At 34.0% G+C, this 12,758-nt stretch overlaps 1 protein-coding gene across 2 annotated transcripts; it reads right to left on the bottom strand.

Annotated features, from left to right (window-relative positions):
- Nucleotides 1-2,270: 2,270 nt before the first annotated feature.
- LOC123201923 (ABC transporter G family member 34-like) lies at nucleotides 2,271-12,426 on the bottom strand. Of its 2 annotated transcripts, XM_044617527.1 has the most exons (21): nucleotides 12,163-12,426; nucleotides 11,563-11,947; nucleotides 11,353-11,473; nucleotides 9,509-9,597; nucleotides 9,324-9,408; nucleotides 8,960-9,250; nucleotides 8,781-8,871; nucleotides 7,723-8,623; nucleotides 7,389-7,549; nucleotides 7,124-7,227; nucleotides 6,832-6,997; nucleotides 6,649-6,735; nucleotides 6,123-6,253; nucleotides 5,264-5,596; nucleotides 4,843-5,133; nucleotides 4,664-4,747; nucleotides 4,346-4,479; nucleotides 4,023-4,250; nucleotides 3,558-3,729; nucleotides 3,069-3,323; nucleotides 2,271-2,801 (listed from the first exon to the last, which is right to left on the bottom strand). In XM_044617527.1, the coding sequence occupies exons 1-21, from the start codon at nucleotides 12,338-12,340 to the stop codon at nucleotides 2,532-2,534; spliced, it is 4,557 nt and encodes a 1,518-aa protein (XP_044473462.1). In that variant the 5' UTR covers nucleotides 12,341-12,426; the 3' UTR covers nucleotides 2,271-2,531. The 2 variants fall into 2 exon arrangements, with proteins under 2 accessions (XP_044473462.1, XP_044473463.1); XM_044617528.1 differs by having other exon boundaries at nucleotides 11,563-12,425.
- Between the last annotated feature and the right edge of the window lie 332 nt (nucleotides 12,427-12,758).

The following is a 12,758-nucleotide window of genomic DNA, read 5'->3' as shown; positions in this document are numbered from 1 at the left end:
CAAGTGTCTTACATTCTCACTAGGGCATCAGATATGTCAATTTTAACTTAGGCTTTTGTAATATTTATGGATGGCCTATGTCAGGGCACAAAGGTGTCGAGTTATGATCATATCCAAATTCACAAATGGAATCTCAGGTTTATCATATTTACTTATTATTCAAGGTGCTAAGAGATTACCGACTTATTAAGTGTTTTCACTCACGCACTCCTTTTATGTTATTTTACAAGTAGAGGTGAGTAATAAGGCATAAAGAAAAGCTAGCGGTCCAGTAGAACAGCTACGCAAGGGCAAAGGGTATAATAGTCATTTTTTAGATCTTTTTATATTTATGTATTTATGACATTAAGTTACAGTTTTATAATTGTTTATGCACAATGACTATTCAAATCGAGTTTTAAACATTTCTTTTATTTTACGAAATCAATATATGAGGCTTTCAGTTAATATTATGAGTTTCACCTTTTTGCACATTTAAGTATTTATTACCATGCCTTGATTTCTTGGTTTTAAAATTAAAAAGTCAAGTCATACATGTCTTTCAGGTCTTATTCCATGTAGAGATATGTTTTTGGAGAGGGGTGTTACATAGAGCATATATTAACAATTTCTTCCTCTTCCATAGAAGTCTCAGACTCTAAACTTCTTCCCTTCATATGATTCTAAAGGAAAAGACTAATAACAACTTACAAGACATTTTCAAAGGAAAGTTAAGAAAAAAACCTTATGGGAAATCAAAATTCCAAGTCTTCTTTTATACTTAAGGTATATGGAATTATGACAACACCAACTTGTGTAATCTAAAACATATAATAAGAGCTCCACTTGGTAGAGGATTCTTGAAGTCTTTTTTGCACAAGGAATAGTTGTTGTACGATAAAAATCTCACCCCAAAGTCAACCCTCAAAGTGCAACCAACAACGACAACCAACAGATAGCGACTAAGCAATACTCTGGCCCAAAATTTGTAACTCAATGAAATCCTATTTAAAGCACAAACATCTCAACAAGTGGCTAGCGACCATGCAACTAACTCTACAACTCATGAAGTGAAGGAAGTCAAGAGCACAATTATAATCTTATCAAGAAAAAGATCCATCCAAATTCAACAACATAACATCCTCATAACGCTTATCCGGCAAGACTTTAACTTTTCCTATAATAAGATGTTATGGATTTAAGCATATTTCTCTTTCATTTAAATTCGAAATGCATATTAAGATCTTAATTTAAGGGAGTTTCAAATGTACTTTTCCCTCTAAAAGTCTTGTATATAAATAGACAAAGTAAGGAGAAGTAAAGGGAAAGAGAGAGACAACAAAGAAAAACAAAAGAGAAAAACATTGTTACACTAAACACTACAACTATAAGCGCCAACTTGTAATATTCTCGTACTACACTTAAATTAATGGAAATATCATAAACGTAAGTATTTGATCATCGGGTCTAACCATATAAAAAATCATGTGTCGCATTTATTCTCCTTTTTATCTCAACTTATCCTCTTACAAACTCATAGTAGACCAACTCAAGTCTTCTCATATTCTAATTCATGCTTTCATAGTTTGTCTTGTATAATACTCTAAATTGCATACATCAGTTGATGATGAGAAATTGCATCAATAATAGCAAATATAGAATATGATTATTTATAGTCAAATCCTAATATCAAATACAAGACAAAACTATTAATACTCCATTCCAATCCTATGATAACATATCCTATCAAATCCAAATCCAATCCAATCACATGTCCCAAATGGATCCTTAGTATACATATAGAGATACAATAAAAATTGTTATGAAAGCTATCTTATTTTATATAATGAATGGATTTAAACTAGTCGAAACCCAAGCTCCAAGCTTGCCTTAAAACTAGATTGGAAGTTGGACCGGGATGAATCACGATTCAACTGTTAGAACCATCCTAGATTATGATTTGCCTAAGAGTTTAGCCCAATCAAACTCGAGAGTTGACATCAATATAAAAAATTTAAAGAAATGTTTGCACCTCAACAATTAATAGTGTGTGTGTCATTAGACCAAATTTATTTATATATTAAATCAACTTGAATTATATTTTTACAAATTAATTATACAAAATTATTTTAAATAATATTTTAAATAGTTTGGTTTGACCACTTGTTGAATTGAATCACCCCCTTCACTAAGTTGATGTTAGAGGTCTGGCACTGAAAACATTAATACAATGAACAACACAATAAGCATTAGACTGCTAACATAGAAGATCAGAAGTTTATCACCACAGATTTCCATCAAAAGTCGAATTCTCTGAACTTTTGCCTTTTCCTTGGCAACAAGGCCCTGTCAGGGTAAAGATAGATTTATAATTACAGCCACATACTTAAAAAAAAATCAGGAATAAAGAATAAAATTGAAAAACAGATAATAATACAGGAAAATTCTTGCTTCCCCATAGCACACTAATTACATGAAAAAAATTTTAATGTTTTATGTATACAACTCTAAAAACTAACATACAAGTGCAAGAGATTCGAGATTGAAGATCGTCATCTCCTCTGGAAGTTGAGGAACTTGATGCCATAGGCAAACACAAAGAAGAAAACAAGAACCCATGCCATATGGACAACCACAACCACAGGAAGGAAATCATAGTCATATCCCCAATTGTCTTTGAGGTATTGTTTCACTGTTGTTGAAGTTCCTGCTGGAAGAATTACAGTCTCACCATTGTCACCCAACTGAGAAGTCACAAGGCCATTGATGGTCCAAGCAACAGGAGAAAGCCAGTAGTACCACCTTGACCACACAGGAAGTTGCTGCAACATATGTGAGGAGTTTTTGTGAATTTTTATGCAAGAGGTAAATGATATTGAAATAGAAATATGCTGAACATAAATGAAAAGTACTAGAATTTCAAGCTAGTTATAATTCACACATGATAAATGTTTCTGAAGCAAATCTTAATGTTATGGGAAAACTGTGAATGAGTTAAAAATATTGAAAAGAATTTGGATGTACAATCCTTGCATTGAAGTTGATAGGTATCTCAAAGCAGAAAATTTATTTAGTTTTAAGTCACATACCGCTCGAGGAATCAGAAAACCAGAGAACAAGTTCCACAAACTTAGGAAGAAGGACATAAGAATGGCAGCGATTTGGTGGCCCGGAGTCAATGCCACAACCATCATCCCATACAATGTGAAGTAGATAAAGCACATGAATATGAAGTAGAAGAACATGAAGAATTTATCCACCTGCCACTCGAATCCAATCATGGAGTAGAGGATAAGAGTGTAGATGATAGTTTGAACTACCACATAAATTATCTCTATGAGAACCTGGAAAATTGGAGAAAAGTTATTTACTCAATTATTCATATTTCATCAAATGCACTTTACCTTCTAACAACACAATGTACATAAATGCTTTCCAGGTTTGGGTTTAAAATGGAATTTCTCTCGATTATTTGATTTGCATTTTCTAGTTTGAAAGCAATAAGCTCCTGTTTTATGTTCCATTAGAAAGGGAAGAGACAAAACAGATGTAACTTATAAAGAGATGAGATTTCTTACTTGACCAAATGCATAAGGTAGCGCAGAATACATCCCAGCTGCTCTTTCACGGTAAAAAACTGTCCTCTCGATATCAACAACAGACTGCACACTGGTAGCATTGGAAGCTCCGAGGAATGTCATAGCAGCATAAACAGCTCCTAAAAAGTTTATCAAATCTTGCTGATTGGATCTGCACAAAATAAGTAAATAAATAAATCAAGGTCCATGCAAATGTCAAATTTCTATATTTTCATCTAGATGAGTTAAACATTGAATAGCTATGCAAAAGAGAGGAGGCTTTCATCCATTCTTTAAACAAGCAAGACACCTGAATCCAACTGATTGCTAAACAAAGAGATTTTATCATTGGTTAATTAAATTGTATGAAAATTATCTAAAATTTTAGAAAAAATCATGTATGGTTTTTCTTGGGGCCCATTTTACATAACCAATTAATTAAAAAAAAGGGAAAAGTTGACTTACGTTTTCTGGCCTTTGTCCCAGAAGACGAGACCAAAAAGAAGGCCAATACATATCGTAAGTATAAACCGGATGGTATTATATTCAGGGTGTCTCCAGTAAGACCAAAATTGTTTCCAGAAGCAAGCTTTGCACTGAGTAAAAAAGGATCGTGAGTATTTGGTTGGGAAAAAGAGATCACTGGATCCCGGAGCTGGAGTGCTAAGCTCTGTGATAAGTTGTTGATTCCTCCTGAAAGTATGTCAAATCATTCAGAAAAATGCTTGGAATTCTAATCTATGTGGAAATAAGTCAAATAAATGTAAAACTATGACACCCAAACTTACTGATATAAAGAGGAGTTGGCATAGATTTCAGCAAAATCCACACCCATTTGAGCCTCAACCGAAGGAGCAGTGACCTCAAGCATCCATGTCGCTGGATTGTATCCATCCTTAATTTTAGGAACCCCTGGGATAGCCTGAAACAGGTAATAAATATTAGGCATCAGTGCAATTAAGAATCCAAGAACTCTTTAAGAAATTTTCCTAAAGTAAAATGAAAATTACGTGAGGGGACATGAAATTAAAATGATTAGAGTCTGTTTTCGGTGTGTTGGCTGTTAACAGAACCAATCTTCCAGACAACATAACAGAAATATTCACCTCAAAATATTCTACGAGTTTGTGAGAATGGCGACCAAGGGGTCCAGTATAAATGACTTGTCCACCTCGTTTCATCAAGAGTAGCTGCAATAAGCATAAATCCCACTTGCATGTTAAATACAATCATCATAGATGAATAAAACAACCCTAAGGAAAGTCTATAAAAAATTTAGCATTACATCATCAAACGCTTCAAAAATGTCTATGCTTGGCTGGTGAATGGTGCACACAACAGTTCTTCCCGTATCCACTGTATTTCTCACGGTACGCATGACAATGGCAGCTGCTCTAGCATCAAGACCAGATGTTGGCTCATCCATGAAGATGATAGAGGGGTTAGCAACCAGCTCTACAGCTATTGTCAACCTCTTTCTCTGTTCTGTTGAAAGGCCATCTATACCTGGAAGCCCAACTAAAGCATTCCTCAATGGTTTGAGCTCTATCAAGTCCATAACTTCTTCGACAAACATCTGCATGACACAGTTAGGTGAATTAAATTACAATGGAATCATTAGCTAATAGGTCAAAATATGGTTATAGGAAGAAGAAAGGTAACTTCAGAGTGTGAGAACATATTATTACACTGTAATTTCAACCTACCTTCCGTGATTTTGTATCTATTTCTGAAGGAAGACGAAGCCAGGCTGAGTATAGAAGTGATTCATATACAGTTACATGAGGTGAATGAATGTCATTCTGCTCACAATAACCGCTTACACGTGCAAATGTTTCTTGGTTCTTTGGGTAGCCAGAAATGCTAATACTTCCCTCAATATACCCTCCAGTCTTCCTTCCTGCCAAGACATCCATCAGAGTTGTCTTCCCTGCACCACTTACACCTACTAGTGCCGTCAATACCCCTGGTCTGAAAGCACCACTAACATCTCGTAACAGTTGAAGACGATCTTCTTCAACCCCTTGAGTCTTCATTTCCTGGCAAGCGATGATAATTAACTCATCTCAGCATACGCTTGTGACAATCAAAACATTTTCAACAAAAGCATTCATTTACATGACAATAAACAATGTTAAAAAAAAAATATTTAGCTACATTATGTACTTAAAAGAAGCCATTCTAACTTTTTAGAGGTAGTTAACTGAAAAATGTTAAATGTTGTACAAATGACAATACATTATTGTTCTCGAATGATCTCCCAAATTCCATGACTTTGTGCTATAGCTCGGAAGAGATATAGAGGCCAAGTAGCCTAGTTACTAGTGTTTACTTCATTGCTCACGCTGATCTTTGGGGTAGCTTATCATTGACCAGAAATTTTAAGTGTTAATTACTTAATTTTGTAGTAAAATGATAAGATTTACAGGTTTTTAATGACATGGAAATTTGGTTTTGGTTTCAGAAATGTACAGCATTAGTTTTAATCACCAAAGAAGCTTCTAGGACAAACAAAGTCTATATAAATATTTGAGATAAATATATGCTTGGAGATGAATGACTTACAACAGGCATATCCACATAGTAGTTCACATGGTTGAATACAAGTGAAAGGGGTTGGAAGGGCATAACCATTCCTCTTTTGGAGTCAGCAAGGTTGACCATTTCGGATGAGCTTTTCATTGTCGAGTTAATACCTGTAATTGATTGTCAAAGTCAATACATTAAAGGAATATAACATCAACTGAGTTTACACAGAGTTCATGAATAATATATTTTCCACAAGAGCGAGACATAACAATCTGAAAGATCAGTTTGCTATCAGACATAAATTGAATGCCAATTATTGATATATTCTACTTTTCCATACATGCTTTGGAACATAACTATATATATGTTCATCAACTCAGTATTATTTTCTGTTCAAATCTTTAGGAGGTGGGCAAAGGCTTTTAAAGAGTTTATACCTACAGTGTTGTGACATGCATAATTTCTAATGCAGACAAAATAGTTGCTGGCCCTTCTATGATCCACATTTTAACATAATTAACAAGGCTCGCAAGGAAAAATAGGAAACAGAAAAAATGTTAACCTTCTACACCATGTTCCTCAGAGGCTTGCTTCTTTTTCTTCTTGCCTCCATTATCCTCTATGACAGTTGCTTTTGACTCACCAAAAGCTGAAAAGAAATTCCAATACAAGAAGAAATGTTAATCAAATATTGAAACTTGAACAATGTACAAGATATCCAGAGGTGAAATTATTTATAACTTACGACTCAAATAAGTCAATGCTCCAATGAATAAAATGTTGAAGAGTAGAGAAAATCCAAAAAGCGCTGCAATGCAAATCCAAAACCAATACCCATCGGTAAAGAAGCCTCTAGTGTTTAAAAGTACTTCTGCTACTGTATGTGCATCACTGCCGGTGGCATTATAGGCCTGCATGAGATATTTAAAAGATCTTTCTGATGAGTTCAAGGACAGGAAAACAGATACAGCATGGTTTAGTTAGTTGAAAACTGCAATGTGACAAAAAGAAGATGATCCAAGCATAACAGAACTTACTTTGGCCCATCTTTTATCAAGAAATTCATTCATAACTAGAGCATTCTGTCCATACATCATAGGAGACATATAGTATGCCCACTTCATCCATGGCTCAAGGTCATCTACAGGCAAAAAAAGCAAAAGATTTCTAAAATTAATCCTTGCTTAAAGAAAAAGTATCACAAATATTTACTATCCAATATCAAGCACAATAAATTGAATTTAACAGCTTGTGCTAAAAAATTAAAAATAAATAGCACAGCAAATAGGGTTATATTCTCACTTTTGGAAATAATAAATCCTCCAAGCAGAAAAACCATTAGCAAGGTGAAGGTACCCAGCAACTTTGATAGAACTTCTGTTCTTCCAAGAGCAGCAATAAACCTAAAGAGGGACAGAGCCATCTGATGTACACCAAGTAATACCAAGAATTGTCGGAAAAACCTACAAAAGAGAAAGTAAAAGGACTGTTAACAGAAGAACTCTAGTAGCTGATCTAGTTCTAATTTCAGGTATGACAGAACCCAAATCATAGAAAAACTAATTACAATCTAATATCTAATAGTGTTTGGTAGGTGATTAATATGGACTGATTGGAACTAGATGAATTACTTTACCTGCCTGGAGAGGGAGCAAACCCAATTGTATAATATGTCAGAATGATCCATATAGCTGATTCCAAAATCGATAAAGGGATCCTAAGGATCCATATAGGTAAAGCAAAAGCCCATGCAGGGTAGAATAAGTGATCCCTTTGTTTATAGAAGACAGGAAGCTTCATAATAGTCATTGCAAGTTCTGCCATCCCATTAAACATCACATTAACTAAACTGAAGAACAACGCTCCAAAATATTTAGTTCCACCAAAGAAAGTGCCCGGTTTCATTTCTGTTCTAAAGAACACGGACATGGCTATTAATGACATAATCGTTATCTGGGTAGTCTTGAATATATAAACAAAAGAATTACGCTTCATTAGCAGCCACTCCCTCGCAAAACATGCCTTGAACAAATCTCGATTTGGAATGCCATACTTTTCTGTCACCAATGCAGCAGGGTGGGCTTTAGATTTGTCAAAAGGAACTCTAAGATCTAAGTCAATCTGCTGGCCAAGGTGAAAAGATTTGAAACCTTCAACAAAATCAGAAACCGAAACAAAACTGTAAGGTTGGTTCTTCCTAAACCAATACTGTTCCTGGTCCTTCTTGGAAGTTACTTCTTGCAGAAAGTCAGCAACTCCTTTTCTGTCTGGGCATTTAAAACCCATGTATTCAAAGAATTGAAGGACATTCTCCCGTGGACCTTGATAGACAATTTGACCTTCTGATAGTAGGATAATATCATCAAAGAGATCATATGTCTCCGGCGCTGGCTGAAGAAGAGAAATCATCATGGTAACATCCATAATATGAACCATTTGCTTCATGAACTTGCAAATTTGAAAAGTGGTTGAACTGTCCAGTCCTGTTGATATCTCATCCATTAGAAGAACCTTTGCTGGTCCCACCAACATCTCTCCTGCACTCACAATTGTAAAGATTACATCCAAAATTAGAGTAGATATGAAGATGTAAAATCAGGGTTGAAGCTGTTGGCAATGAACAAGCTGCTACTGTAGGAAAAAGTTATATGTGACAAACAAGAATATCAGGAGGACTTCTCTTGGGAAGCATACCAGTAGTTACACGCTTCCTTTGTCCACCAGAAACACCCCTTCTCATGTTATCACCAATTATAGTATCAGCACATATATCCAAGCCAAGAATCTGTTAATGTTTCTAAAATGTAAGGTCTTTGAAACAAGGTACAAGAAAATAAATAAACAAAAGAGCAAACTTGCAATGGAGAACAAACCTTGAGAATATAATCTGTAACCAAACTAGTTTCTTGACCCACCACTGCCGTGGCTTTCATAAAAGCATCAATCTCAGGATCTGGCTTAATTCCTGCTTCTTTCTCTCTTCTGCAAAGCTCTGCCAGCATATCATATCTGGTGCCAACACCTAAACAGCGGCCGGAGAAATCCAATGTCTCGCGCACTGTCATCTCTCCATAGTGAAGATCATGTTGACTGATGTATGCACAAGTCCTCTGAGGAACAAACTCGTGCAATTCGTGTCCGCAATAGGTAATTTTTCCAGATGTCTGTTCAACTTATCTCAATTAACAACAAAGTTACACGCAAACAAGTAATGTAGGCAGGAAATAAGAAGCTAACCCTCAGTTCCTTATCGAGTTTGCCTGCAAGAGCGAGCAACAATGTTGTTTTCCCAGAGGCTGGAGGACCCAGAAGAAGGGTCATCCTGAAATTGAAAAATACATAATCAATTATTATTAATACCATTTTAGTTAGTTAATGATACTGCAAAAATAAGTTATAATTTGATTAATTAAATATCATACCTTGATGGTTTGAGGACTCCACTAACATCTTTAAGAATTTGGATTTTTTTTTTCTTTGATGGAGCAAGACGAACTGAACCCAGAGCGCTCTATATGCCATGAAAAATCAAAAACTTTAGTATCCAGGGAGAGATTTTCCACCCATCCAAATTTCAACTTGTCTCATTTCTATTTACAAAATTTAAACACTTCCAACTTAAAAAACAAAGGCTCTAAAATCTACAAGTTTAGATTACAATAAGAAAAGAACTGGGCTTTGTAAATTAAAATCGGACATGGATAATTAGTGAGAAAAATCTTAAATACATATGCTTCATGGTATTAGCAAATAAGATAATTTGAGCTGCAATATGAAAGTTGAAAGGTTTGCTGATTCCGATCTTTTGTATTTAAAATGTATGTAAAAGGAAAATTTACAGTAGGTGTTTTTTATGTGAGCCGAAAGCATCTGTTATTTAGTACTATTTTCCACCCAAAATATCCTCAAATCTATCAAGTTTTCATTCTTTAATTTTAAAAATTTTATTTATTAATTTATAAATAGTTAAAATTAAGAGAACTCTAACCCTTAAAATTTTATTATTTTTTTCTTTTAAACCCTAAAAATTAAATATTTCTCCCATAAGTCAAGTTTTAAAAAATAATATTTTTCCTCTGAGAATTTAGTTTTCAAACTCTGACATCATCTCTGATACCATTGTCGGCACTCTCTCCCTCTCGAAGTTTTCTCTCTCTCCAGTGATCTCTCTCCACTTAGTTGGAGACCCGATCGATATCGAATGAGGCTTGAGAGATGAAAATCTTTGTCTTTCTAGCAAAGCTCTTTTTCTCCCAAGCCTCATTCGATATCGATCGAATATTCAATTGAGTGGAGAGAGATTGTTGGAGGGAGAGAAAGCTTCGAAAGGTAGCGGCCATTGGCAATAACATCGAAGTTTAAAAACTAAACCCTAGGAAGGGAATGTCATTTTTTAAAACTTACCCTAGAACAAACTTTTAATTTTTAGCGTTTTTGGGGAAAGAAGAGGTAAGAGATTAAATTTTAATTTATTTTTAATATTATAGATAAAATGATAATTTTGTCTTTAAAACTAATAGATTTAACTTTTTATGAATGAGTGTTTAAGATTTAAAAAAATAAGAGGTAAAAACTTAATATTAGAATATACTCTGGGTAGAAATAAGTTGTTTGGCCTATTTTTACAAGGTTTTTCATATATTAAGAGACGCTTGGGTTGGGATAATCATAAATGTAATATTAATATTACTGAATATTAGGACTCTTGTCTGTCATTGTGGCCGTTTATACGATTGCATTCACAAATTAAAAATTGCCCATTTAAATTTATTCCAAAGTCAAGACTTAGTTTTAACACTAAAATAATAATAATAATAATAATAGAGTTAATCTGCTTACAACCATAATAGTGCAAATATTAAATAATTTTATAATAATGAATTTTTTTAATTTAACTTTAAAATAGGAATAAATTTTTCAAATTTAAAAAATGAAAATAGTTATTTCTTCAATTTCAATAGAATTTTAATAGCAAAAGTGTTATTAGCTGGAGGATTTCTGTAATGCTCTTTTGTCCGTTTTAAACGTAAGGGATGGCGACATTCTCGGAAAATTAACGCAAAGGAAATTTTGTTATCCACTTTCGACGTTGACGGCACGTAATTTCTTAAACAATATTCTACAAAATATTAAATTATGGCTTCACCTTCATGAACATGCCATGCCATGCCATGGCCATGGCCATGCCTAACAAATATATATATATTTTCTATTTATCAAAATAGTTTAAAAATTTATTCAAAATCATAAATAATAAAAAGTTTACCTCGATTGCATTAATAACAGAATTGGGCAGAGTGGGAAGTGCTCTACTTCCAACATGGACATCTCCTTCAACTGATAAATTCTCAAATCGAACTTCAATTTTTGGAATTTCAACTCCCACTCTATAAGAAAGAAAAAATTAACCAAAAGTTGAAATTAATCTCATTTATTATTATAAAAATTCAATTCAATTCAATTCAATTCAATTTACCTATCTGTTCTGTTTCGAAGTCTGTTTAGAAATTTCTCATTGTCAACTTCAATCAGTTTCAATATACTATCCATCAGTTTCTTCTTATCTTCCATGGCGAATCTTGTCACATCAACCTCATCGTGCACAATCTTCCCATTCTCAAGAACCTGCGTCAGCATCCCCTTTCTCAACCGATCATACGTTGGCAGCCGTTCGATTGCCGCCCATCTCAGCTCCTCTTCATCATCCTGCCGTTGGCTCTGCGTAAACACATTTGTTTGTGAATTCCACGCCTCTCGGATGCTTGCGGACGCCAGACTCGCCGATGCCATCCAGTTCCGCCGACTCCCCGACCGCATCGTCGGGCGACGAGTCATTGTTCTGCTCATCGTCCTCGCTAGATCTTCTTCAGCAAAAGCGGCAGCCATTTTAGCCACAATTTATTGATTAATTCAATCACTACTGCAAATGTCGGTGTATAATCTAGCAAAAGAAAATGGTTAACTAACTAAATTATGAAAATCTTTTATGAAGAGGAACTAAATTCATCACCAGATGAGATAATTTTTGTTTTTTGAATAAAGAATGGATTACAGATGGAGGTGGAGATTTGTTTACGAGAATGAGAAGAGAAATTAGGGAGCTTATAACGAAGCAGTGAGGAGGGCAAAGACACCGCCGCTTGACTTGACAAATATTGAAGACTAGTCACTGTAAGTTTCGTTGATGGCGGCTTCCCGATGATTAGTTGAACATTGAATGCCATATTTTTCTTCGTCAAAGAAGGAAGGAACATCTAGAATGTATAATATCATTTTCGTACCATATTTCTTACTATGATTATTTGGTCCAGGAAAATATTTTTGTAACACTGTTGTCCATGTTTCGTAAAGGCGTAATAGAAATTTTTAGAGGCTGTTGGTCTATAAATCCATTTCTTGTTTTTCGTTTTAACGCTCTGTAAAATATATATAATAGCCTAATTGTTTCACATTAAATTATATAAATAAGTTTTTATAATTTATTTATATATATAATAATATTTTTTATAAAAAATAAAATTATATGTTAAATAAATTATATAAACTTATCAAAATAAAAATTGGGTTGATAATTTATGATTAATGATATAATTATTTTTTTATTTTAAAATCTTTTAAATAAATACTATTATATCAAATTATATAAAGAAATTTGTATTTTTATTGTGTACC

Source organism: Mangifera indica, chromosome 18, assembly GCF_011075055.1.
Source record: "Mangifera indica cultivar Alphonso chromosome 18, CATAS_Mindica_2.1, whole genome shotgun sequence".
NCBI lineage: Eukaryota > Viridiplantae > Streptophyta > Magnoliopsida > Sapindales > Anacardiaceae > Mangifera > Mangifera indica.
Note: the sequence above shows the minus strand (reverse complement) of the source record. Positions and strands in the feature narration are given on the sequence as shown.